The sequence below is a fragment of the Ovis aries genome, chromosome 3 (assembly GCF_016772045.2).
Source record: "Ovis aries strain OAR_USU_Benz2616 breed Rambouillet chromosome 3, ARS-UI_Ramb_v3.0, whole genome shotgun sequence".
NCBI classification, from domain to species: Eukaryota; Metazoa; Chordata; class Mammalia; order Artiodactyla; family Bovidae; genus Ovis; species Ovis aries.
This window is the reverse complement of record NC_056056.1, coordinates 176522195-176548087: the sequence shown is the minus strand read 5'-3', so window position 1 is coordinate 176548087 and position 25893 is coordinate 176522195. Positions and strand designations below refer to the sequence as shown.

The 25893-nt window shown below is 41.6% G+C and overlaps 2 protein-coding genes across 5 annotated transcripts in view; one reads left to right on the top strand and one right to left on the bottom strand.

The window, feature by feature from the left end:
• Window positions 1-3384, top strand: part of PRDM4 (PR/SET domain 4) — a 46907-nt gene extending 43523 nt beyond the window's left edge. For all 3 annotated transcript variants that reach the window (XM_060413165.1, XM_060413164.1, XM_042247179.2), the window contains one exon: window positions 2147-3384. In XM_060413165.1, coding sequence (XP_060269148.1) covers window positions 2147-2150 — 4 coding nt within the window. In that variant the 3' untranslated portion in view covers window positions 2151-3384. The remainder of the gene's footprint in view (window positions 1-2146) is intronic.
• PWP1 (PWP1 homolog, endonuclein) lies at window positions 1114-20021 on the bottom strand. Of its 2 annotated transcripts, XM_004006703.4 has the most exons (15): window positions 19787-20021; window positions 17378-17436; window positions 17064-17248; window positions 15498-15583; window positions 15301-15397; window positions 13592-13702; window positions 12673-12803; window positions 11035-11096; window positions 8647-8743; window positions 7934-7995; window positions 6346-6457; window positions 4302-4392; window positions 4083-4204; window positions 2272-2377; window positions 1114-1461 (listed from the first exon to the last, which is right to left on the bottom strand). In XM_004006703.4, exons 1-15 carry the CDS (start codon window positions 19856-19858, stop codon window positions 1352-1354), a joined length of 1503 nt encoding a protein of 500 aa, XP_004006752.2. In that variant the 5' UTR covers window positions 19859-20021; the 3' UTR covers window positions 1114-1351. The 2 variants fall into 2 exon arrangements, with proteins under 2 accessions (XP_004006752.2, XP_060269149.1); XM_060413166.1 differs by having other exon boundaries at window positions 1114-4204.
• Between the last annotated feature and the right edge of the window lie 5872 nt (window positions 20022-25893).

Below are 25893 nucleotides of genomic sequence, written 5' to 3'. Positions count from 1 at the left end.
AAGTTTGGAAGTATTCCCTTTTCTTATATTTTATGGAAGTTTGAGGATTGGTTTAAAATTTAACTTGTTTAGTATACATAATTCACCAGTGAAGCCACTTGGTCCTGGACTTCGGTGGGAGGTTTTTGATTAGTGATTCAGCATTCTTCCTAGTAATTGGTATGTTCAGATTTTCTGTTTCTTCATGATTCAGTCTTGGTATTTGTTGGTATACAGTTGCTCACAGAAGTCTCTTATTATCCTGTGTATTTCTGGGGTATCAAGGTATGTAACATTTTCCCTTTCAGTTCTAAGTCCTTATCTCTTTTTTCCTTACTGATTCAAGCTAAAGGTTGGTCAGTTTTACCCTTCCAAGAAAACAGCTCTTGGTTTCATTCTTTTCTATTTTTCCTATTGTCTTTTTGGTCTCTATTCCGTTTCCCATGCTGACCTTTTCCCTTCCTTTTACTAAGTTTGAACTTTTTATTTCTAGTTCCTTGAGATGTAAAGTGAGGTTGTTTGAAATCTGTTTTCTTGATTGTAGGCACTCACTGCTAGGAACTTTCCTTAACTACTCTTGCTATAGCCCATAAATTATGTTGTATTTTCATTTTCATTGCTCTATTTCTGACACATTAGTTGTTTAATCTCCACATTTGTAAAATTTTCCAATTTTTTTCTTGTAACTGATTTAAATGTTTTATAAGATTTTAAATTTATTAAAACTTGTTTTTGTGGTGTAACATCATATGATCTGTGTTCTGTTGCTTTTGGATGGAATATTCTATGTATTATCTGAGTCCATTTGGTCCAATGAGTCTCTTACCATTTGCTTTATTTACAAATGTTACATCCACTTGTGGACTGAACCCTTTATCTCTTTTGTTTGGTAATCCTGAATACCATGCTGTGGACAGAAAAGGCATGCCACTTATGGATGAGCAGCACTAACCAGAGAGCAGTTGGTCAGGAAAAGTGGAGTCCCCCATGGATCTACCTCTGTTCATGGTCTACTCTGGATTCTTGGCCTAATCACCACCTTCCCAAGGACAGGATTTTCTCCTTTTAAAATTCCATGAAGTACTACTTATTTTACATCCTAGACTACCTGTGACAGATGGCACATTTAAGGAATGAATTTCTAAAAACCTTTTTATTATTCCTTTCAAGAATGCAAGTGGAGCCCTGTATACCACACACTTGAAAGCTAAGCACAAAGACCAGCCCTGTTTGTGCTGCCACCGTAGCTGCAAGGAGGAATGTCAGGCAGTTTTGGTTCAGTCATTTTGATGGCTGCAGCTACACAGGGAGCATCTTTAGGCCAGCTTTTGGAAACTGAGGCTAAATAAAACAGGAAACTGTACGATCGTCATTAAGACTCCATTGGTGTTTCTGAGCTCCTGTTCCCAAAGGGGCCACTAATAGACGAAGTTCTTGCATTGCCGAGAACAAGCCTCTCTCGTCTTCCAAATGCTTCATTTACTAAAACATAAAATAAATGGTTAAGCAACTACCAGATCAGAAAATTGAGAACCTAAAATATAAAAAAAGAGACTAAAATGCAGAAATAAACAATGAGGTTCTCTACCCTGTGGTGGGAGACTTTGTTTTGAAAAACATGTTTAGCACTTTATAAATTGGAAAGTAACCAACTCAAAGTCTAAAATAATGTTCTGAATGAGGTTAACTGTTTTATACTGGTCTACTTTTTTTTGTACTTTACTTTCTTTGCCTTGTCCCAGATTTATTGAATCCACCTTGATAACAAACGTCCAATCCCTCATGACAGTGACTCTGTCCTTGCCTTATTATACTTACTTCTGATGATTTCTTGCCTTCATCTTTCTCTGTATCATGGCCACAACAGAACTGTTTTGGATTTAGGACTTGTTTTCTTCAGGGAATTGAAGATTCAGGAATCAGAGTGGAGCTACAGCATTCCTAATTACATGAAAGTAATAGAAGGGAACCTGGCCCCTTCAGGAAAGCTGGATTTGGGGAATGTGGGAGGGGAGATCATGCTATATACCCTTCCAGCTTTCCCATAAAATCTTTCACTTTTAAAATTCAAATTTTGTCATAGATATTTTAAAATTAAAGTATGAAGACAAACTTATTGTGAATATGAACATTTCCAAATTACAATTTGATCTGTCTGTTTCCTCAGCTAACTGTGCTGGAGGATGAACATGGGATCTACCTTTGCCATCTCCCTTGACGTATTCAAGCCACACATTCTGTGTTAGCTCTTACAGACCTTATCCAGAAAAAGCAGGAAATTAAGATTCTTACCTGAAGAGACTGTGCTTATATCCCAGACCCGAAGCCCTTCCTTCTGACCTCCAAAAGCATAAATAAATGGCAAATCAGGGCAACAGGAAGAACAGAAGAGAACTCCCTGAGAAGAGAATACAAAGTCAGTGATTTCAATCTTCCCAGAAAGCGCTAATCTCGATTCCCTACTGCTGTCTACAAGACCCTACGATTGAATGTCACTGAAAACCAACCCACCGGAATCTCCTTCCGGGCTCCTGTAAAGGTACTTCACAGTCAAGTTGGCGGGATTATCTCTGTGAGAATGGGTGCAGTTCTGACCACTCAGGCTCACATCGCTATTATCATCTAATAGGGATTTCCTAGTATATCTAATCTGCTTAATACTCCCAGAAACTAATTCTCCTTTTTAAGTTATAATGCTATAGTTCAATCATTTAAAAGTTTATGTTTTTTAACTGTATTACTAGATAACACATGCATCATAGCCTTTCCCTTCTCCAGGGATCTTCCCAACTCAGGGATTGAACCCAGGTCTCCTGCATTGCAGGCAGATTTTTTATCAGCTGAGCCACAAGGGAAGCCCAAGAATACTGGAGTGGCTAGCCTATCCCTTCTCCAGGGGATCTTCCTGACCCAGGAATTGAACTGGGGTCTCCTGCATTGCAAGCAGATTCTTTCCCAACTGAGCTATGAGGGAAGCCTACATGCATCATAGAAAATATAAACAAGAAGTATAAAAATAACTCTGAAATAATCAGCTGTTCATGTTTTGGGATAGGGTCTTCTAGATTTACATATGTGCATTCAACACTTAAGTATTTATGCGTCGGATAATACTATAAAAACTGCTCTGTAGGGTGGGGAGGGACGTTCAGGATGGGGGGGCATGTATACCTATGGCCAATTCATATTGATATATGGCAAAAACCATCACAATATTGTAAAGTAATTATCCTCCAATTAAGATAAATACTTGGAAAAAATGCTCTATACAACTGCCTACCCACATTTAAAAATACAAATATTCATGTATACGGTTTTAAACAGCTGTATAGTGTTCTATGTCTACAGCTGAATTTTTATAATGCCTGGTATACACTATATGCTCAATAAATATTTGATGAATTATTGAATTCTAATCATTTCTAAAACTTTTGCTACTATGTAGTAATTTCAGTATAGTAAGAACTACTAAATAGTTTTACAAAGATGTAGGTGATAAACTGACCTCAACAGCTGTGGTACACAAAAGGTACACAAAATCATGAGATTTTCAGAGATGGGCTTGATTTTAAGGTTAAAAAACTGGAGCATACAGTTACCAGCAGGGAATGGGGGTGGGGGTGGGAGTTAGGAAGTGACGAGCACACTGCTGTATTTAAAACGGATAACCAACAAGGACCTACTGTAACGCACAGGGAAGTCAGCTTAATATTATGTAACAATCTTAATGGGAAAATAACTTGAAAAAGAATAGATACATGTGTAAGTATAACTGAATCACTTTGCTGACACCTGAAACAACATTGTTCATCAACCATATTCCAATGTAAAATTGTAAAAAAAAATTGTAGCCATTCCACTTCTGTCCTAGAAGACCACCTCCTCGTCTTGGTTTTCCACAAGCAATTGTTAATCATGAAAGTTGGAAAAGGAATCAGATAGTCACTGATGTCTCCCCAAACTGCCCTAAATAAGAAAACCCAGAATTTGACTAAGCCCCAAATTAACTTCCCAGCAAATCCGTATTCTTTTGTGCAGGGGTTCCTGGAAAAAAACAATAGATCAGAAACAGAAAGAACCAAGATGCCCACGAGTATTCTTACCATTTTCATATCCCGAGAGTGAACCAGACTTGGCCTGTCTCCTAAAATGTCCCAGATCTTCACGTACTTGTCTGCTGATGCAGTCACAAGACAGCCCTTGATTTGACTGCTTAGATCAAGACCTAGAGAAAGATAAGACTTGTTCAGGGACTTTCACTTTGAAATAAATTTACTTCATCATAGGTTAATAGAAATGAACGAAACCATATTCTTGCTCACCAGAAATTTCATCATTGTGTGCGTTAAGTGTAAAAATTGGCTTATCTGAACGTGCATCCAAATTATATACAAAGCCGTCATCTGTACTGGCCTGGAAAGAGTAAGAGAGCACAGCAATGTTACGTGACAATAAAATTTAGCAATGGGTAAATAGTATAAATCCTTGTGAAAATCATCTATGGATCTTACATACCTGAGACACTTATTAAAAATTTGGACATAAAGAATTCACTTGTGGTAAGCTGAGTTGGCTCTTACAAGGACTAGTTCAGCTGACATGTCTACTAGGCAGTTGGATATGAGTATGAAGCAATGGTAGCTGATACAGACTGGGGTCAGAAATATGGTGGCACAGAGGTAGAAGTTACATCCATGAGAAGAGAAGGGATTTGCTCTGTGAGTGCAGAATTTAGAGCACCGTGTAAGGACAGAGACCTGGAGAGCACACCACTTAAGGTAAAGGCTGAGGAGGAGCTCACAGAAGCCAGAATCAAAGAGGGAGGAGAAAATAACAACCCCAGGAAGCAGGGCTTCTAAATAAAGTAACAACACTGTCAGTATTTTGGCAAAGAGATTTAATCAGAAAAGGACTGAAAGGCAGATTACAGTTCCACTTTCAAGAAAGGAAGAGAGAACTTCGAAGGGATTAAGAGGCAGACCTGGTCACTGAAGGGAGACAGAGACTTGAGCCTATGTACAGGCCAAGGGCAAGAGTCAGGAAAGAGTGGCAAAAAAAGGGACAGCTGATGCAGTTTTATAGGTGGGGCTATGATGGGCACGAAAAAGGAAAGGGAGGGGCATTTCATCTTTTGAGACTTGACGGAAGGAGGTACACCATTTTATCTTGATTACTTTTTATTTCCTTAGATATTTGTAATTTTAGGACTGATAACCATGTGGCAGCACACTGCCTAGGAAATGTGTGCGCCTGCCTGCTGAGAGCCAGCTTTCAGATAGAACTGGGACTTCACTTGAGAGAACTGCAAAGTGGAATCTGGCTTGAGGTGGTTCAGGCTGGGAACTGCATGCCTCTCTGCACAGGGTTGAGATGATATGCCCCCAGAGTCACAATTGCAGGAACCTTGACGAAACTTCACATATTCAAAAAAAGCTTTTTTTTTTCCCAAAGAATTCTGTCCCTCATTTACAAAGCACTAGATATTTGCTTTAGGAAAATTAGGAAATACATGATACCTTCTTTTCTGGATAAAAGCTAGGATTTTCTTTTTCCATGAACTGAAATATCAGTGGTATCTTTGGATGCAACATGGAAAACTGTTCTCCTGCAGATATTATGGGTATTCATAAAATGATCATAAACTTTCTTCCCATCTGGGAAATAGTGGTACCTTAGTAAGTAAGTGTTAAGTCACTCAGTCGTTTCTGACTCTTTGTGACCCTACGGACTATAGCCCACCAGGCTTCTCTGTCCATGGAATTCTCCAGGCAAGAATGCTGGAGTGGGTTGCCATTTCCTTCTCCATGGGATCTTCCCAACTCAGGGATCGAACCTGGGTTTCCTATACTGCAGGCAAATTCTTTACTGTCTGGACCACCGGAGAAGGTATATTAAGTGCTATATTAATTAAACATGCTAGCATTAGCATCACTGGAGCTCCATATAAGTAGTAATATTTAACTAAAGGAGAATTTTCTTGAACTGATTTAATCATTGGAAACAAAATGAATTTCTGCGATTTTAGTACTGATAACCATGTTAGCAAATAACCTAGAAAATATGTGTGCCTGCTCAGTATTTGTCATGCTCAGTATTACAAATAATTTTACAATGATCAACTAATTATTACAACTACAAAATGTGGCATGCTTTGGAACAGTTGGAAATTAGCAAAATTATTTACATGTTTACCATTTTTTGTGTGTGGTGAATTCATTGTTCTCTTGTTAAAGAGATATTTAAAAAAAAAAAAAAAACCCCAAATGCAAATACTGCACACTGTTGATATAGAAAAAGCTTTTCTACAATGGAAGTAGAGAAAATAAGTGATTAATAATCTATTAACAGTAATATGCATATTCTTACCAAAAAATGACAAGGTGAAAAGTGATTCCAAGTCACTCTCTCGATCTGCCCACTGAAACGCCACATTCGGTGGCTCTCCTCCGGACTCCGACAGTCATACAGAGCCACGGACCTGGGCGTGTTCAGGCAAAGTTAGGAGTTCAGTAACCACCACCATGAAATCAAGATCCAGTTATTTACAGCCTATTTTAAGGTTCTAAAAGAACAGATGAATCGATTTTTACTAATTGGTGAACTCTGGTCCTGTCACTTGAAGACACTGGTGGCTCCAGATGTCACAGTGGCCTTGATCTCCCCCAGATTGAATCCTCTACTTCCAAGATGAATCGTCCCTATTTCCCAAAGAACAGGACAATTTCTAATTTGTCATTCCCCAATACTGCTCAGAGCCAGTCTTAGCCATATTTACTTTTTACAAGCAGGTTACCGTGTTGGTGGAACAGATGAATGAAGTGAAGTGAAAGTTGCTCAGTCGTGTCCAACTCTTCGCGACCCCATAGACTGTACTGTCCATGGAATTCTCTAGGCCAGAATACTGAACTAGGTAGCTTTTCCCTTCTCCATGGGATCTTCCCAACTCAGGGGTCGAACCCCAGGCTCTCGCATTGTAGGCAGATTCTTTACCAGCTGAGCCACAAGGGAAGCCCAAGAATACTGGAGTGGGTAGCTTATCCCTTTTCCAGTGGATCTTCCCGACCTAGGAATCAAACCAGGGTTTCCTGCATTGTGGGCGGAGCTATCAGGGAAGCCAGGTAACACGTCTCAGCCGCATTTACTCTCTACAAGCAGGTTACTGTGTTGGGGGAACAGATGAATAGTAGTGTGTAGTTTTGCATGAATCCCAACTACAAAAGGATACGGATACAAAATAAAAGACTGCAACTTACTTTCTGGTTTTACTAGCTACCTCTCCCATCTCCAGTCTCTAAAGAGCACACACATGATTTGGAAACCCCCTGTGATGGACTGCAGTGGTCCCAGTTCTTCATCTCTCCCCACATCCATGCCCTCTCTCAGTAATCTAGGAGTTCCTCCCCTAAAGGCAGAGTTCGTTTTCTACTCCATGTGATGTCTGTTTCGGCTTGCAGGAAGCCAGATATGTAGTAGGTCTGAGCCCATGTCTAAGAGGCCTTGGTGTCCCTGCTTGTACTCCTGACCATGCTGTGGCAACATACGTGGACTAGCCTGCTAGTTTTAAAAGGATGTAAAACAGGAGAGTCTCTGGGCCTAAACAAGTCGAGATTAGTAGAGCTATCAGTTGAATCTACCCTCGATTAGCTCAACCTTGCAGAGGTCAAGAAGCAAATATTCATCGCTTAAGACACTGAATTTTGGGATGGCTTGCTTCAGAGCAATGTTCAACTCACACACCCTTTAAAAATTGAAGTAGTAGGGAATTACAACAGAACCATATTCCCTTGCAGACTGAGAGGATCAAGCTGAAAGGACAAATGAGTACTACTGAAGATTTAAACACATAAAAGCCACAGTAATAAATTCTATCTGAACACTCAGTGATACTTTCTGAATTAGTTCAAGAGGGAAAAAAAAAAAAAGACAACAATTAATTCCTAAAATGCTTTCTTACTTATCATATGATCCAGAAATCAGAGTCTGTGCTTCAAATGGATGAAACTGGAGAGTCTGGACCTAAGAGGAAGAAACATAAATTAATAGATAAATGTTTGTTTGGTTTTGGTAAAACTGCCTAATACGTGATGGGAATCAACTTAGCAGTGTTCCTACAAATTCTTTCCTTTGAAATGTATTCTATGAAGAAGCATAAATGTATTACATAATTAAAAGGACAAAACATACTTCTAAATAAAGGCTGATACTTAAAAGACCCAATGCAGCATTCCCCAAATTGTGCCAGGCAGAATACATATGTCCCTCAGACGTTAAAGTATAGTCCGAAGAAACAGGGGAGTGGTCACACGTTCTGAAAGTTTCACAACATGCATTAGCACATTAGATTCCTGGGTTCTGCAGTACCATCTGTTACAATTCTTTAACCCCATTACATGACTGAAACCCTTCACCCTTTCTAGAAGCCTCTGTAAAAATGTTGCAAAGCACTAATGTTTCTAGTCACTTTACCTTTCTGAACCTATTTTTGCAAAGCTCAAGAGGATAATAGTTATAACTATTGCAAAGAGCTCTCTGAAGATCCAGTGGGCTAGCATGTCAAAGCACTTTGTAATTCACAAAAAGTCATATATAAATGTTTGGGATTATTTGTGGTACTTAATACATGTCCCAGCTTTTTTAGAATCCCCTTTATCCACAAAATCACCATACCTTGTCTGTGTGTACGGCAAGGCTAGCTGCTGGCTTCCCCAAGGACATATCCCACAGAATAACAGTGTTATCAGCTGATGCACTGGCCAGCACATTTCTGAGAAAGGGAGGAAACAAATCGGGTAATCTTTTAAATATCAAGACCGTTACATGGAAGAATTCCGCTTATAACCCTACCAAAAAATAAAACACATAGGAGTAAATTTAACAAAAGAAACCAAGATTTTCAATATACTGACAGGTTACCCAGAGGTTCTGATTTGCAGCTAAGTTTGGGAAATACTAACCTAAACAACATTCTCAAGTCCATTTCACCAAACAATTATAACTCTGTAGAGGTCCAAATACAAATGAGAAGACAGGATATCCTTCAGTAAGCTAGCACTCTGGGATCTTCCTTAGAATGCTCAAATTATGAAGTGTCCAGTGTAACAGAAATGCTTTTAAAAAAGCTGTCTTGGGTATTCAAGTTTGTTCTTCCCTCTAAGTAATTTGTATTTACCTTCCTTGCCTCAGTAGCCCCTCAAACCATCTGCTCTATTAGGAAAATGGCCCTTTTGAGGTAATAAGTATAAAAAAATACATGGATTACATCCAAAAGAATTAAGTTGAACTCTTACAGAGTATACAAAAATTAACTCAAAATATATCAAAGACTTAAACCTGAGAGCTGAAACTAAGACTTTAAGGGGAAAATCTTCGTGACAGTGGACTTGCCAACGGTTTCTTTGCTGTTACACTAATAGCACAGGCAGCAAAAGTGAGACTGAGCTGCACCGCGTCAAAATGGAAAACTTCTGTGCTTTGAAGGGCACTTCAGCAGAGTTAAAGTCCATCCACTGAATGGGCAAAAATATTGGCGAGTCACAAATGTCATGAGAGATTGATTTTCAGAATATACAAAGAACTCCTACAACTTAACAGCAAAAGGGATCCTCCCAACTTAGTGTTCGAATCTGGGTCTCCTGCATTGCAGGCAGATTCCTTACTGTCTGAGCCACCAAGGAAACCATATTTCATTCATTTATAACAGCAAAACCAAACAACTAAAAAATGGACAGAAGGATTTGGACATTTTCCCAAAGAAGGTATACAAATGGCCAACAAGTACTTGAAAAGATGATTGACATCACTAGTCATTAGGGAAATGCAACTCAAAGCTACAACGAGATACCACTTCACACCAGTCAGGATGGCTACTACAAAGACAACAATAATGAAAACAGCAAGTATCAAGTGTTCAAAAGGATGTGGAGAAACTGGAACGCTCATGTACTGCTGGTTGGAAGGTAAACGGTGCAACTGCTGTAGAAATCAGTATGGTGGCTTTTCAAGAAGTTAAACATAGAAATACCATTAGCTCCAGCGATTTTAATTTTAGCTGTATATTCAAAAGAACTCAAAGGAGGGACTCCAACAGATATATGTAAACTTATGTTATTATATGCATATGAATAACACCAGCATTATTCACAAGAGCCCAAGACGTGGAAACAGCCCATAACAGATGGATAAACAAAATATGGCATATATGTACAATGGAGTACCGTTTGGTCTTAAAAAGGAAGGAGATCCTGCTAAATGCTACAACATGGATGAACCTTTTCTAAGTGAAATAAGCCAGTCACAAGAAGACAAATACTATATGATTTCACTTATAAGAGGTGCCTGGAGGAGTCGACTCAGAGAGATAGAAAGTAGAATGGTGGTTACTAAGGCATGGGTGGGCGGGAAATGGGGAGTTCCTATTTATTGAGCATATAGTTTCAGTTTTGGAAGCAAAAAAACTTCTGGAGTTGAATAGTGGTAACGGTTGCACAACAATGTGCGAGATGTACAGGAAAACTGTACACCAAAGAGAAAAGTGAAAGTGAAGTCACTCAGTCGTGTCCGACTCTTTGCGACCCCATGGACTGCAGCCTACCAGGCTCCTCCATCCATGGGGTTCTCCAGGCAAGAGTACTGGAGCGGAGTGCCACTGCCTTCTCCAAAACATGGTTAAAATGGTATTTTACAAAAAAATAACATGTGGACAAGATGTCAAAACTAAATGAAGTGAGAAAGATGTCTTCCAAGCAGTAACAATTCTACACCACTGGCACTGCAACCGCAGTACTTGCTGTTCTTCCCAGCAGTGCTGGAAGAAGGGCACTTGGTCCCCAACCATGTAATGAGCATCTGCTAAGTGAAGAGACAGCAGGTGAGGTGGGGGTTGCAAGGACACAGACAGCAGCATTCCTGCCTTCCAGCAATGTATACTGCAGGGAAAGAAAAGAAAACAAGGGCCCAAAGATGTGAAACACAATGTAGAGAGATTAAATGAAGACGTGAGGCAAAACCACAGTGGTTACAGTCTTTAGCAAGCCTTCAAATAGTACTTCTTCTTACCTGACCAGCTTATTCCAAGAAAGGTCAAGGACAGCATCTGTATGCCCATCTGCTGAGGAATTCTGTAATAATTGTTTAATTACTTTTGGTATTAAAGCATACCCCCAATAAAACTGGTTTCTTAATTTGAAAGATTCTTTAAAACCTTAAGATTATTCTGATCTTAGATAAACTTGCTCCAAAATCTAGGGAAAGAAACACCTTGTCTCCCTCTTACTTCAGAGATATGATAAATGTTCTTTACAGGGAAGAAACTATAGTAGTTCTTAATCTGTTATAATTCTATAAATCAACCCCCAACCCATCTCTCTCCCTCACCAAAAATGTAACAATTTTAGAAGCTATAGGAATACAAAGATATTTAGAATTCAACATACTCAAGGATAAAGAGAAACATTTTTAAAGTTAAAAAATAGCATATTAGTGTGAATAGCTACTATACACAAAGAAGGATCAAAGGCTGCGATCCAAAAGTCTGCAAGCAACAAATGCTGGAGAGGGTATGGAGAAAAGGGAACCCTCTTACACTGTTGGTGGGAATGCAAACTAGTACAGCCACTATGGAGAACAGTGTGGAGATTCCTTGAAAAATTGCAAATAGAACTGCCTTATGACCCAGCAATCCCACTGCTGGGCATACACACCAAGGAAACCAGAATTGAAAGAGACATATGTACCCCAATGTTCATCGCAGCACTGTTTATAATAGCCAGGACATGGAAACAACCTAGATGTCCATCAGCAGATGAATGGATAAGAAAGCTGTGGTACATATACACAATGGAGTATTACTCAGCTATTAAAAAGAATACATTTGAATCAGTTCTAATGAGATGGATGAAACTGGAGCCGATTATACAGAGTGAAGTAAGCCAGAAAGAAAAACACCAATACAGTATACTAACACATACATATGGAATTTAGAAGGATGGTAATGATAACCCTGTATGTGAGACAGCAAAATAGACACAGATGTATAGAGCGGACTTTTGGACTCTGAGGGAGAGGGAGAGGGTGGGATGATTTGGGAGAATGGCATTGAAACATGTATACTATCATGTAAGAAACGAATCGCCAGTCTATGTTCGATGCAGGATGCTTGGGGCTGGTGCACGGGGATGATCCGGAGGGATGATGTGGGACGGGGGGTTCATGTTTGGGAGCTCATGTACACCCGTGGTGGATTCATGCCAACGTATGCCAAAACCAATACAGTAAAGTAAAATAAAAATTAAAATTAAAAAAAAAAAAAAGTAACTTGTCTTGTGTAAGGATGAATAATGTGCCAGTGTGCTGCTGCTGCTGCTAAGTAGCTTCGGTCGTGTCCAACTCTGTGCGACCCCATAGTCGGCAGCCTACCAGGCTCCCCCGTCCCTGGGATTCTCCAGGCAAGAACACTGGAGTGAGTTGCCATTTCCTTCTCCAATGCATGCCAGTGTAGGTTTTATATAATCAGAAATCAATTTTCCCTTGGATGGGCTTTTTGAAACTAGAAACTACAGTAACTTTGTAAATACTTTATCTTATTCCACCAAAACCATCTAACTGAAACAGTGTTCGTTCTCAGCTCCAGTTCCCACCACCCCCGAAGCTATTGCTATTTACCATTAGAGTTTAAATATCTATTAGCTTGTTTACCTTCTTTCCTTTCTTTTTCTTCTTTTTTGACAGCTTACTTCCAAGTGTGAAGACTGGCTCTAGAGAGTCCACTATATCCAGGTCCCACACCTCAATAACAGGGGTCATGTTTCCCACAGCAATGTAATTTCCTACAGGAGGAAATGATACATTTGTGATTTAAAAAATAACATAATGAAATACATTACACTGCAGACTGACTGAGTCATGGCTTAGAGCAAGTTTTCTCAAACTCTCATGTGCCTGTGCATCACCTGGATGTTGTTAAAATGCAGATTGTTTCAAGAAGTCCTGGGTGGGGCCTTAAAACTGCATTTCTAACAGGCTCCCAGGTGGCCGTAATGCTGTGCTGCTGGTCCTCAGATCACAGTGTGAGTAACAAGGGCTCCTCCTGGTCCCAGGGTCTTCACTGATATAATGACAGACCCTTCCTACCTTCATGGCTGTGGTGAGGATGAGGATTTTACTAGATCATAAATGTGAACAAGCTTTGCAAACAAGACGTGAGGTGTATTAACAGTTTTTACCTTAATTATTAAGTGTGATGGGGCAATGAACAGTGTGCAGCTATGGCCAAAGCGACTAAGCTTAGAGCCCAATTCTCTCTCATTCTGGTTCTACTTGATGTTTTCTGAAAAGGTCCGTGCACTAAACTCTACCTGATGACACTGGACACAGCATGCCAGTTTATACTGGGTTTTCAGGAGACCTCCTCACAGTTCTGAGCCCTCATCAGGCCCTGTCCTTCTGCCTAGTGAGTCCATTGAAAGTCTGGAGACATACAGACCCCAAACAATTAAATGGCTGTGGTCTGAAAACTAACTTCATAAAACATCAACCACAAAATAGATGACATGTGTAGCTGGGAAAAACACACAGGAGTAGAACCACTGAGCAATCTTTTAAGTTTTCTAATTACCAGTTGAGTCATCTGGGCTAGGATCAAAATTTAGCCATTCCACACTCAAAGGGTATGCAGACAACAGGATATCATGGTGGACATAAAAAGAATCTTCTTCTTGATTATAAACTGAAAAGATTGGGAAAAGAGATTTTATTACATCAAAATAAGAAATCATATCCCACTCAAAAGAAGAGAGACTCCCTTTTAAACCTATGGCAGTCACTTGCTTAAAGTCATAAATTTAAATACACTTAAAGTGATGACATTAAAGAAATTCCAAAGTATGTACTGCCAGGCAAAAGGTTTTCACGTCTAATATATTCCTAGTACCTGGGGAGCCCCAAAGGGGAACAGAAACACTGACAAGAGAATTTTCATCAGGCTGAATGCTCCATCTGCATGTTCCCTGGCTAAAACGGTCTGATCTTCTGGACCACCAACCACAGAAAACGCTCACAAGGCCTCCATTAGAAGTGCTGCATCCTACTTTATCTTTTAAATCTCTAGTTGGTCATAAGTCAGAACAAATCAGTACTGGAGAGAAATAACTCTTAGTTTCAGAAGTCTAAATGCTTATCAAAAATTGCTTCTTTAATATTTATTATTAAAATCATAATTTATTATTAAATTATTATTTATTATTAAAAGAAATCTTAAAAATTATATAATGAAACACTGATAAACATAGAGCCTACATAACCAGACATTCTCCCCTAATATGCTTTTTACTAGAAAGAAGCAATTTAAGATGAGCTAAGGATTAAAAAAAAATTCTTCAGACCATGGTATTTGGGGCAGATCTTGGCACTAGCAGCTTCCATGTAATGTTCTGTCACATCACTTTATGATGAGAATGTGTGTTCAAAATTAACAGGTTGTGGTCCTGTAAGAATCTCAACCACGGCCAATGTACTCGGCTTACATTTTAAAGAAAGATGATGATGAAGCCTTAAAACAATCTTTTGACCATGTCTTTTTATTATTCAGATTTAGAGAGAAATTTTCAAATTATTCCTGAACAGAGAGACATCACGTAACTTGGAGATTCACACCAAATCCAAATAAAACATATCATTAATGACTTAACTTAGAAGGAAACAGGAATACAATTACTTTACTTCAACTTCTCAGCTCCTGTGTGATAACACACAAGATTCAAAGGAATGACTAGAGTAAACTTTCAAATGAGAATGTATAAAAATCAGTGATGACTAACTGTAATAGTTCTAATTTTTTGAAAATGGAATTGGTCTTTAAAAAATTCCACCAACATGGTTTACATTTAAAATATGTAAAAAGTTCAAAGATAATTAAAAGAATAACTTCACATTGAAATAATTGATATTTAAAGCCTTTCTGATTGTATAAATAGATCACAATGGGCCATGGGATAAAAATGGCCTAAATGATAGGCTTCCTACAGGGAAACTTAAAGGCTGTAAAGAAATCCAAGTTAATAAATAGAGTATGAGTAATCTACAAGGTGCCAATAAACATTAAGCCCAAGGGATTTAATTTTCATACTATGTAACTGTGTTTCCTATAAAAAAAGGTATTAACCTAATAATCTCTTTAAGCTTCAAAATTTTAAGACAGATGAATAGAATCAACTAAAATGAGATACAACAGGACTTGGTGCCTAGAAATCCACAGTAGTTACTACAATGTTTATTTTAATATCACTTAAATACAGAACCTTTTAGTAAGAGATGTATTCCACTTACCATGCACCTCTAAATTGCACTGGTCCTGTTCAGCTCTACCACAAACTATGAGATTGTCACTAGGCTTAATCAAGAAATCTTCACGTTCATATTGCTCCTAAGTGGAGACAGAAAAAGTCATTGATTAGAATCAGCTATTTGGGAAGGTTTTTCAAACACTTAAGGAGGATAATTAGAAAAACCACATAGGTATTTACCGTGTCTTTCAGAGTGACGTAAGGATCTTGATCATTACTCCCATAGACTGTAAGACCCAAGAGAGATTCACCAAGAGTTTCAGCATCTATAAGAATTCATACAATGACATGAATAAGCCAGTCCTTTTGACTAAAGCATTTTTCCTAAGACATGGGCTTCTCTGGTGGCTCAGACAGTAAAGAATCTGCCTGCAATGCAGGAGACCTGGGTTTGATCCCTGGGTCAGGAAGATCCCCTGGAGACAGAAATGGCTACCCACTCCAGTATTCTTCCCTGAAGAATTCCATGCACAGAGGAGTCAAGCAGGCTACAGTCCATGGGGTTGCGAAGAGCTGGACACAACTGAGTGAGTAAAATACACACACATCCCGTCTTTAAACTTAGATACTACTGTCTATTTCATAACTAACTCTGAATCATTTATAATTGGGAAAGGAAATAGTAGATAATAATAAATAGGAATTTAAAAGCCATTTACTTTTGGCCCTGGAATGCACATCTAATAGTCTTGAAATATACACTCTTCCAATACAAGAATCAACTCAAACCAAGAAACTCCCTTTTAGAAAATATCAGAACTCTACTCAGATCCTCTAGCTTGCAGCTTGTAATCATTATTCAAAAGTGCTACAGTGAGGCGGCCTCACAGACCTAGAAATAAACAGGTCCCTAAAACACTGGTATCAACACATTAAGTGTTGCCTGGTCAAAGAAAATTGTAAACTGATGAGCCTCATAAAGTTAAGTGGGTTTCTTTATTGCAAGATATCTCGTAATTGCTGACAGGCCAACTTGCCCAGTGAATCTGAAAAAGGAGATACTACCCTTTACACCAAATTTACCTCAAAGTGACATTCTTTCATGGCATGTCTACAAAGGTGACGGAGTAGTCCCCGAGTAACATAAAACTCAGGAGAAGGAGGATACTCTCAATTTCCGGGAAAAGCTACTTTAAGGGGGCAGGGCTCTTAGGTCCTGAACATCTGACAGGTAACAGATGGGAATGTCTATGGGACAAAGGCCGACAGAGCCCATACTCGGCAGGGTGGGAGCATACTAGGAAGCAGTGTCTGCATGGCTTTTCTCTGGGCCGATTCGCTCTTCCTTCTCTGTACTTCAGTGGTGCTCTGTCCTATCAGGAGGGAAGCAACCCAGAGTCCAGTGGAAAAAAAAGTATCCAGCTCTATTATTCACCAGCTGTGTGACACTGGTAAAGTTATTTCATCTCTGTAAGCCTGTATTTTTTCCTGTAAAATGGAGGTAATAATTTCTCTCTCATTATTGCAGATAAAGAAAAACGAATTACAGATGAACCACTACTTGCAATAAAATATACAAAACTAATTTTTTTTGTTTTGTATTTTAGGTTTTAGATAAGCGGGTTGAACTGATTTTTTTAAACCAGTTTAGGAAACATGCTGTCTGCCTTGAGCCTTGACCCAGATTATCTGACTGACATAAGGACAACGGGATTTCAGGGTAAAGCTTTGGAACCCTGTAACAAGTAACATGATCTAATGCACTGAGTTTGGACTAAAAACCAGTATAAGTGACTAAATTCTAACCTGGGTCGCCTTCCTCGTCATATTTATCTAAGTTGTACTCGGCCAGCTCGTCATCATCCAGCGTCCTGTCATCTTCTGGGTCGCCATCCTCCAGGGGCTCCCTTGGTCGGGCCTGGGTTCGGGCACTCTGCATGCCATCCTCTGAAGGATCGCCCGTTTCCTCTTCATCACTGCCACCTTCTTCTCTACGCCAGAGAAAAAAGAAAAAGATCAGCCAAAAGACACCGTTCAATAATAAGAACACCCTGTTATCATCATTTAGGATTTACAGTTCATCTAGACTTGACTACAGGAATCAACATCCCCAAACTTACTGTAATTTTTCCTTTGCTTCAGCAATGAGACGTTTCACTTCATCTTTACTGAGTTCTACCTATAAGAGAGCAAGCATTTCATTATGATATATTTAAGGAAGCCATTTTAAAGTCTCTGAATTAAAAAGACTACAAACTAATCTAAAACATGGTTTTAAGTTCGATGCAGGATACAGGATGCTTGGGGCTGATGCACTGGGATGACCCAGAGAGATGATATGGGGAGGGAGGTGGGAGGGGGGTACAGGATTGGGAACATGTGTACATCCGTGGTGGATTCATGTTAATGTATGGCAAAACCAATACAATATTGTAAAGTAAAAAAAAAAAAAATAATAATAATAATAATAAAAGACATCAGGCAAGAGACATCCAAAGTCAAATATCAATCCAAAGTCTCTAAATTTAATGTAAATGGACTTCTGACATGTCCTTATAAATTAAGATCCCTTCTCACCCTGTTAAAAAAAATCATGTTCTCTCCAGACTTTTTTTTAAAAAAGATGGACTTGTATAAGCTGCCTTCTATGACAGCTCATCTCATTTTCTCCTGATTACCTCCGCTCATTGGCCGTTTCTCCCCAATGCCCCATGGATATTCCTGAACAAACCACTCTTGCCTTCGTGCCCTGCTCTGTTCCCTGGTGTCACTGCCAAGTACTCACTCCCTGGGCTGTCACCACCTTGCAAAGCTCGTTCTCTCTGAATGGACTACTCCAAACTTTCCTTTCTCTATCCCTGTACACTGCAGGTCCATTTTTCTGACTGTCTATAAGACTCTCCACTTGGACATCCTGTTCAAAACTGGTCATCCTCTTTAGTGCCAAACTGTAAGCTCCTGATTACTGTGTTCCATCCATTCTTGATAGATGATGAACCAATCAATCACCCAGTCTGTACCAAAATGCCTTTAATAATAAAGAAATTCTATTGGATAACTCCAAAAACTAAAGGTTCTTAAAATTTTAATTAGGAGATACTTATATTTCTAATTTCTCTTACTGGTTTGAATTTTTCTTTCTGGGACTTTGCAGAATAAATCCAATTTCTTCTTCCTACAAACTCTTAAGCAACGGTTCCCAAATCTGTCTCACATTAGAATCACCTGAAAGACTCTTAAATCTCAGACTATACTCCAAACTAAATAAATCACAATACTTGGAAGCTGGTAGTTTTTGAAGCTCCCCAGGTGGTTTCAATGTGTGGACATGTTTGGAAATCAGTGTCCTCAAGTATCTGCAAGTCTCTGGTGCCCTTTTAACAACTCTTGCTTTCTTCAATAAATTTTAATATATTATTTCCTGTCCCTATTCTATATGCGTGTTCAGTCGTGTCCAACTCTGCAATCGGATGGACTGTCCTCTGCCAGGCTCCTCTGTCCATGGGATTCTCTAGGCAAGAATACTGGAGTGGGTTGCCATGCCCTCCAGGGGGATTCTTCCCCATCCAGGGCTAGAACCCGCCTCTCTTACGTCTCCTGCTTTGGCAGGTGGGTTTTTACCATTAGCGCCGCAATGAATGCCTACCATGTGCCAAATGCTGGCGAAACTGGAGAATTAAACAGTCTATGTCCTGGTGGAACTGGCTCAATAACCTGAAACAAACACTACCCCGCCCGTTTTTTTCATTAACATTTATCACTGACAAAGTATTATATATGCACATGTCAACTCCATAAAGGCAGGGACTTTTCCTGTTTTGTTCATGCCTATCCCAGGACCCTGAACAACGCTGGGAACAGAGAAAGCACTTCGTTAAATGTCTGTTGAATAACGTAGGTAATCTCGGCTACAGACTCAGTCTCTCCCGTAGGCTTTTCCCCTTCATAACGTGTCACCGTTTACCTCTACCCGCCGCCCCCCACGGCCTCATCAACATTTCATCTGCACTACTGCGAGAGTTCCTAATTCAGTTCTCGAGCTCACGACACCGTAGTCTCCACACCAGTTTTTCTACACCACGGTTTTCATCCAGTTCATTCCTCTAAACGCCGAGCGGAGGAGGGGAAAGTGGAGTTTCACATACGTGCCCTCTTTTCCCGATTTGCCTGAAAACGCGCTAGGGTGACGGCAAACTATGTGGCGTCGTCAAGAGGTCTCGCTGGACGTTGTCAGCAAGCACCATCCCGCCTCCTTCCAGCCCACGATGTCCACAGGCGTGCGAATCGCCGAGGGTGGGGTGGGTCGGGCTCGGGGGTAAGGGACGGCGAGGAGGCGCTTGGGCCAGGAGTACCAGACCCTCGGAACCACGGCCCTACCACGACAAACAGGCCACAGCCGGCCCCACCCCCCGTCAGCCCCGCCAGCGGCGCCGGGGCCGCGCGTTCCGGGTCCAGGTTCCCAGGCGACGCTGACCCAGGATGCTGCAGAGAGGCCGCTCCCCCTATACCTCGGAGCGACCGGGCCTCACCTTGTCTGGCGTCTCTTTGGCCACGCCGCAGCGGACCCAGGCCACGCACGTCACCTGGCGGCTGCGGTTCATGGTCTTCAGCTCGAGGCCTCACGCTACAGACTTGGCCTCGGTGGGTCTGGAAACCCCCACCGCCCTTCGGCCAGCACGCTCGGTGAAAGGCTCCCGGCCGCAGCTTGGGACAGAGCGCAGGCGCCGGCGGCCACCTGTTCCTTAGGGGTCGGCGCCCGCTTCTGACGTCATTCGAAAGCGGCGAACGGGAAAGGGGTGGGGAAAGATTTGGTATCCGAGGCAGCGGGGTTAGGAGGGTTAGGAGTCCACCAGGGCTAGACTGCTGTGTACGGTCTTGTGAATGGGTTTTACAAGACATCCGTGACCATGTCTGCGGGCTTCGTGGGAGTAATGAATAAATAAATGAAATTGGAACGGTAAAGGTCAGAGCCAAATTTACACCAACATTTATTTTGCCTCCATATTCTTAGAGCTGACAATGGTAGAGTTTTAGGTTTGTTTTTAAAACCTTTCTCCAAAATGAACTTTTTTTTCCCTTCTCTGGCTGGGCGGTAGGGCTTGTGGGATCTTGGTTCCCCAAGCTCGGCAGAGCAGTGAAAGCCCCAGCCTTACACTGGATGACCAGGGAATTCTCCGAAATGAATTACCATTTCGAGGAGATAGTTCAGCCATTACATTTCATTACATTCTTGCATGTTGCTTATATACTAAATACAAGGTAGTGGTTGTAGCAGCAGCAAACACAAAGTGCTTGATATATACAGGAGGCACCATTTTAAGTGCCTTATGTAAACTTGGTAACTTCTTAACACTTTGTGGGAGATCTTAGGGGGAATATTATCTTTCCCAAGGCCACACAGGTAGCAAGTAGCTAGGATACTGTCAACTACAAATTGGCACTTATCATGGGCACTTGCTTCCCTGGTGGCTCAGATAATAAAGAATCTGCCTGCAGCGCGAAAGACCTGGGTCTGATCCCTGGGTTGGAAAGATCCCCTGGAGGAGGAAATGGCAATCCACTCCAGTATTCTTGCCTGGAGAATCCCATGGACAGAAGAGCCTGGTGGGCTACAGTCCATGGGGTTGCAGAGTCAGATATGACTGACCAACTAACACTTTCACACACTATGGACACTTGCTATCTACCTCTACAAGAATTAAATCATGATGGGCTTCTGTAGCTGCTGACCTTCAATACACTGTGAAACTAGTTCAGGGTGAGGAGCAGAAACGAGGCTGTTTGTGCTGGGAAAAACTGGCAGGACAGGTCATCAGGTAGTTAGATATTTTCAAGAGCTCATTTTCTTGGCTGTGTGACTGTCTTGTCACTTGCCCTCTGAGTTTTCATCTCTCTCCCCTACATCTGAGACTGGCAAGCAAAACAGGAGGGTGGTTGCTATGGAGAGAGTGGGGGCAAAGAAAACCCGCAGCATATGCTCTGCCCCAGTTTTATTGTCAGAATGGGCTGTCCACATATGGGATCAATTTGTGGGCAGTTTGTAACACATTTTCCTCACATACAATAGTTTGCTTGGTTTTGCAACAATATTGATGAAAAATTACCTCCATTTAATTTTTTCCAATATTTTGGTTGCACCATGTGCCTTGCAGCATCTCAGTTCCCTGACCAGGGATTGAACCCTGGCTGCAGGAGTGAAAGCCCCGAATCCTAACTAGGCCAACAGGGAACTCCCCCTCTATTTTAAAGGTGAGGAAATTCAGCAATGAAAACCTTACTACCATGAAATCACACTCAGTTAGGGACTGGCAGAACTACAACTAGACACCAGGAACTCTGTACACTCAGCGGGACCCCCTTGGAACTTGCCCAGCCTGGGGAGGGATCCTCTCAGGTGTGAAATGCGAATCCCTAGGGTAGGCTGAGTATGTGTTCATCTCTTCCAGGACTGTTTCTCTAAACCGATTCCTCTGTAGCTTCTTTGCTTTTGGTCCATTTTATTAAAAAAAAAAAAGCTTTTATTTATATTTATTTACTTATTTGGCTGTGCCTGGTCCTAGTTGTGACATGTGGGATCTTTAGTTGCATTCGAACACTTAGTTGCAGAATGTGGGATCAAGTTCCCTGACCAGGGATTGAACCCAGGCTTCCTGCATTGGGAGGACAGAGTCTTAGCTGCTGGATCACCAGGGAAGTGCCCTGCTCTTGGCCCAACTTCCCTGGTGGCTCAGAGGTTAAAGCGTCTGCCTACAATGCAGGAGACCTGGGTTCGATCCCTGGGTCAGGAAGATCCCCTGGAGAAGGAAATGGCACCCTACTCCAGTACTCCTGCCTGGAAAATCCCATGGACAGAGGAGCCTGGTAGGCTGCAGTCCATGGGGACGCTGAGGGTCGGACACGACTGAGCGACTTCACTTTCACTTTCACTTTCAGGACAGGCTGTATTTTTCAGAAATGACTGCAACAATATCTTCCTTCAGACGTGTTTTTCCACTATGTGTTCTTGATGCTCCCCCATCAAAACCTGGGCTCTAACTCTATCCACCCCAGCCTTGAGTTTGGATAGGCTTATGACTGCTTGGACCAATATACAGCATGACGGAAGTTCCAAAGTTAGGTCATAAATAGGATGAAAGTTCTGCCTTTTCTCCCCCCATGAGACACTTATGTTTGGAGTTCTGAGCTGCCATATAAAAAGTCTGAGTACCCTGAGGCCACTATGTTGTGAGGAAGCCAAACCACACAGAGAGGCCACATGTGGGTGCCCCAGTAGACAGTCCTAGATTTTGAGTCAAGCCAGACATATAAATGAAAGAGCCTTCAGATGGTTCTAGCACACAGACACTAACCCCTCCTCTCAGCCTTTGAGTTTTTCCACCTCAGATCCAGACCCTGTGGAGTAGAGATGAGCCCTCCCCACTGTGCCTTGCCCCCAGTTCTGACCCCTCTCTCCTGAATCTGTGAGCATAGTTAAATGGTTGTTTCAAACCCTTAAGTTTTTTTTTAATCCTTCCATAATTCTTTATTGTGGTTAAATATACTATAAAATTTACCATTTAAACCACTTTAAAGTGTACAGTTCAGTGGCATTCAGTACCCGACCACTAAGCTTTGAGGTCATTTTAAAATAATTATGGGAACAGGCAAGAACCTGGGCTATATTTAGACCAGAGCACATGAGCTGATTTATTAGTAAAGACTGACTTATTAACATCTGGCTGGGCTTAGGTATACACTCCTGGTATGCAGGAGTGGGCTCATATTTGAGTAGTTGCCTCTGGATTCATTCACTCTGGGGCTGCCCTATCATAAGACAGCTGCTGCTCCATGATGGTGCTGGTTCAGAGTTGGTATTTGATAAGTATTTGTTAAATGAGTAAATAAGAATAGAAGGTAGAGTATGGCTCTAGCTACCTTGGGTCTGCTGAACTTACACTCTTTTACTGGGTTTAGATCTGAAATTCTGCCACTTCAACCCAAGCTGTGAATTCCCTTTAGGATTGAAAATCCGACTGCAGTTGGCATTATTAGTTCCTTATAACAAGAACTGAAAGAGATCATGCTTAAGTAGTTCTATTTCTAAGCTTGATTCTTGGGAACACTGATGAGCATATTTAACTCAGAAAAGCCTCTTTGCTAGAGGCCAGAAAAAAATGTACTTGGCAGCATGTTGGCTATTCTTAGAGCTAAAGGTCCCAGAAGATTGGACCCAAGCCCATGCAAGGCTGTCATTACACCTTTTAGCTCAGTGCTGGGTATAATCAGGCTCATAAACATGATTTCTGATTGGTCCCAAGCCAGAGAAGGAAGTGAAGTGCGTGCTACCCCCACACCCATTACACTAGGCTCTATTTCTTGTCCCTTCTATAGCTAACCCTACAATATTAGTTAGCCGACAAGGAGTGGAAGGATAATAATAGCTACCAGTTACTAAGTGCTAGAGGCCTGTACTGCAAACTTGATTTTGCCATGACGCAATCAATTTTATTTTTTCTAGAACTGAACTTTTCATTTTCATGAAAATAAGAACGATCAGGGCTTTGTTACTACAGTAGAGCCAGTCAGTACCTAGCTTGGTGTCTGGCATAATAAGTGCTGTTAATATTTGTTGAATCAATGAATGATTTGCTGGCTTGCTCAGTTGCTTCAGTCATGTCCAACTCTTTGGACCCCGTGGACTAAAGCCTGCCAGGCTCCTCTGTCCATGGGGATTCTCCAGGCAAGAATACTGGAGTGGGTTGCCATTTCCTCCTTCAGGGGATCTTCCCAACCCAGGGATTGAACCCAGGTATCCTGCACTGCAGGCAGATTCTTTACCATTGAGCCACCGGGGAAGTCCCAAGTGAATGATTATCAGAGTTCTAAAGTCCACAGACCTCAGGCAACTTGCCTCGAGTTACATAGTTAGTAAACAGCAACATACCATCCTGACTTTTAGCACAGAATCCTTTCCTCTATGCCTCAAGTTTTCTGGTAGACTTTTTCATTCATTCATTCATCTGTCAGAACTCTTCTAGATGCAGGTGACAGATAACCAAACTCTAACTGACTTGGGCAAGAAATGGAATTTACATGCTCTGACGACTCAAGGATGCAATGGCTTCAGACTCAAGCTGGATCCAGGGGCTTAACCCATATCATCAGGATTTGACCTCTTTCCTATTTTCTGTCTCTATTTTCCAATGCATTTAGCTAGTTCCAGGCCTTCAGCAGTTTCCAGCTTGTACTACTTGCTGTCCTAACAGAAAAGCCCTTGCCTTTATAAACTCTGCTTTTCTGTCTCATTTGTCTCCTTGGTTCTGAAATGGTCACTTGCCCACTCCTAAACCAGTCACTGTAGTCAGGAGGAGGTGATGTTTTGTTTGGTTGGAGCTGAGTATGTGTCCAGCTCTGGAGCCAGGGAGGGAGTCAGCTCTTACATGGAGCATGTGGGTGAGAGTGGGGAAAAGGAGAGTTCTTTAGAAGAGAAACTGAGACACTGCTTCTAGCAGTGGGCTGGCAGGAAGAACTGATGCTCAGGACATTCATAAAATGTTTTCTCTGAGATTTCCATGGTGGTCCCGTGGCTAAGACTCTATTCTCCCAACACAGGGGGCCCCATTTTGATCCCTGGTCAAGGAACTAGATCCCAGAGGCTGTAACCAAGAGTCCACATGTTGCAACTAAAGATCCCACATGCTGCGACAAAGAATGAAGATCCCATGTGTGGCGACTAACACCCGATGCAGCTGCATAAATAAACAAATAGCTTAGAATTATTATTATTAGTTTTTAAAAACCCGTTTTCTCTGACGTCTTTGTGCAGAGCTCTGTCTGAGAGACAGGGAGCTACAAAGAGGAATATACCATAGTCCTCCCCCCAAGAGGAGTTGACACCTTAACGGAGGACCAGAGGTGCAAAGTCAAGGGGAAACTGAGAAGTGCCAGTGAATGTGGTTGCGGCGGCCTGATGCTGACTCACTCACCTGGCTCCCCGTCCAGATGCTGAGGGACAGCTGAGGTTTCTGACCACTTAGCCCGCACCAAAACTGCATTTTACCAAACCCTCCGTTCTGGATGCCACCACCATCTCTACCTCTTAGGAAAGAAAACCCTTTTCCCAGGTCCAAGGAAGGTCCTGGGTAAGACCTCACTGTCTTAAGTTGAAACTTCAATCCCATAAGCTTGCTAACTCTAGCTCTACCTTGAATTTCTGCTCAAATTTCTCTCCAGGTGACCAGCTGTGCGATCCTGAGGTTCCAATCCCAGACGTGAGGCTGGAGCAGAGTGCACAGGAGGAGACAGGTGGAGAGGTGGGGGCAGCTAGATGGTGACCGTCTTGGCAGCTGGTGGTAAGGGAGGCTGGGGGCCGTCATGGGGCATGCGACAGATAAAGGGCGCATGTAACTTAACATTTTCATGTCATCTGATCTCTGATGTGTAGAACATGTGCTGGGGGCCAAGTGAATGTGGGGAAACCTTCAGGAGGCTACCGTATGGCTAACCTAGGGGGAGCTGATGCCATTTGGATTAGAGCACAGCTGAGGAGGGATGGGGGAAGCAGGAAAAGCCACCATCTCCTGATGGGAGGGTCTGTAAAGAATTGGTGGCTGTGTTTAATTTACCACAGACGAGAAGACTGAGACCCAGAGGAAGG

Coding starts and splice junctions, on each gene's coding strand:
- PWP1 (XM_060413166.1), bottom strand. CDS start 19,858: ATGAACCGCAGCCGCCAGGTGACGTGCGTGGCCTGGGTCCGCTGCGGC. Junction 8,744..11,034: donor TCTTGGAATAAGCTGGTCAG/GTAAGAAGAAGT, acceptor TCCCTTTCTCAG/AAATGTGCTGGCCAGTGCAT. Junction 6,458..7,933: donor ATTTCTGGATCATATGATAA/GTAAGAAAGCAT, acceptor GAACACGCCCAG/GTCCGTGGCTCTGTATGACT.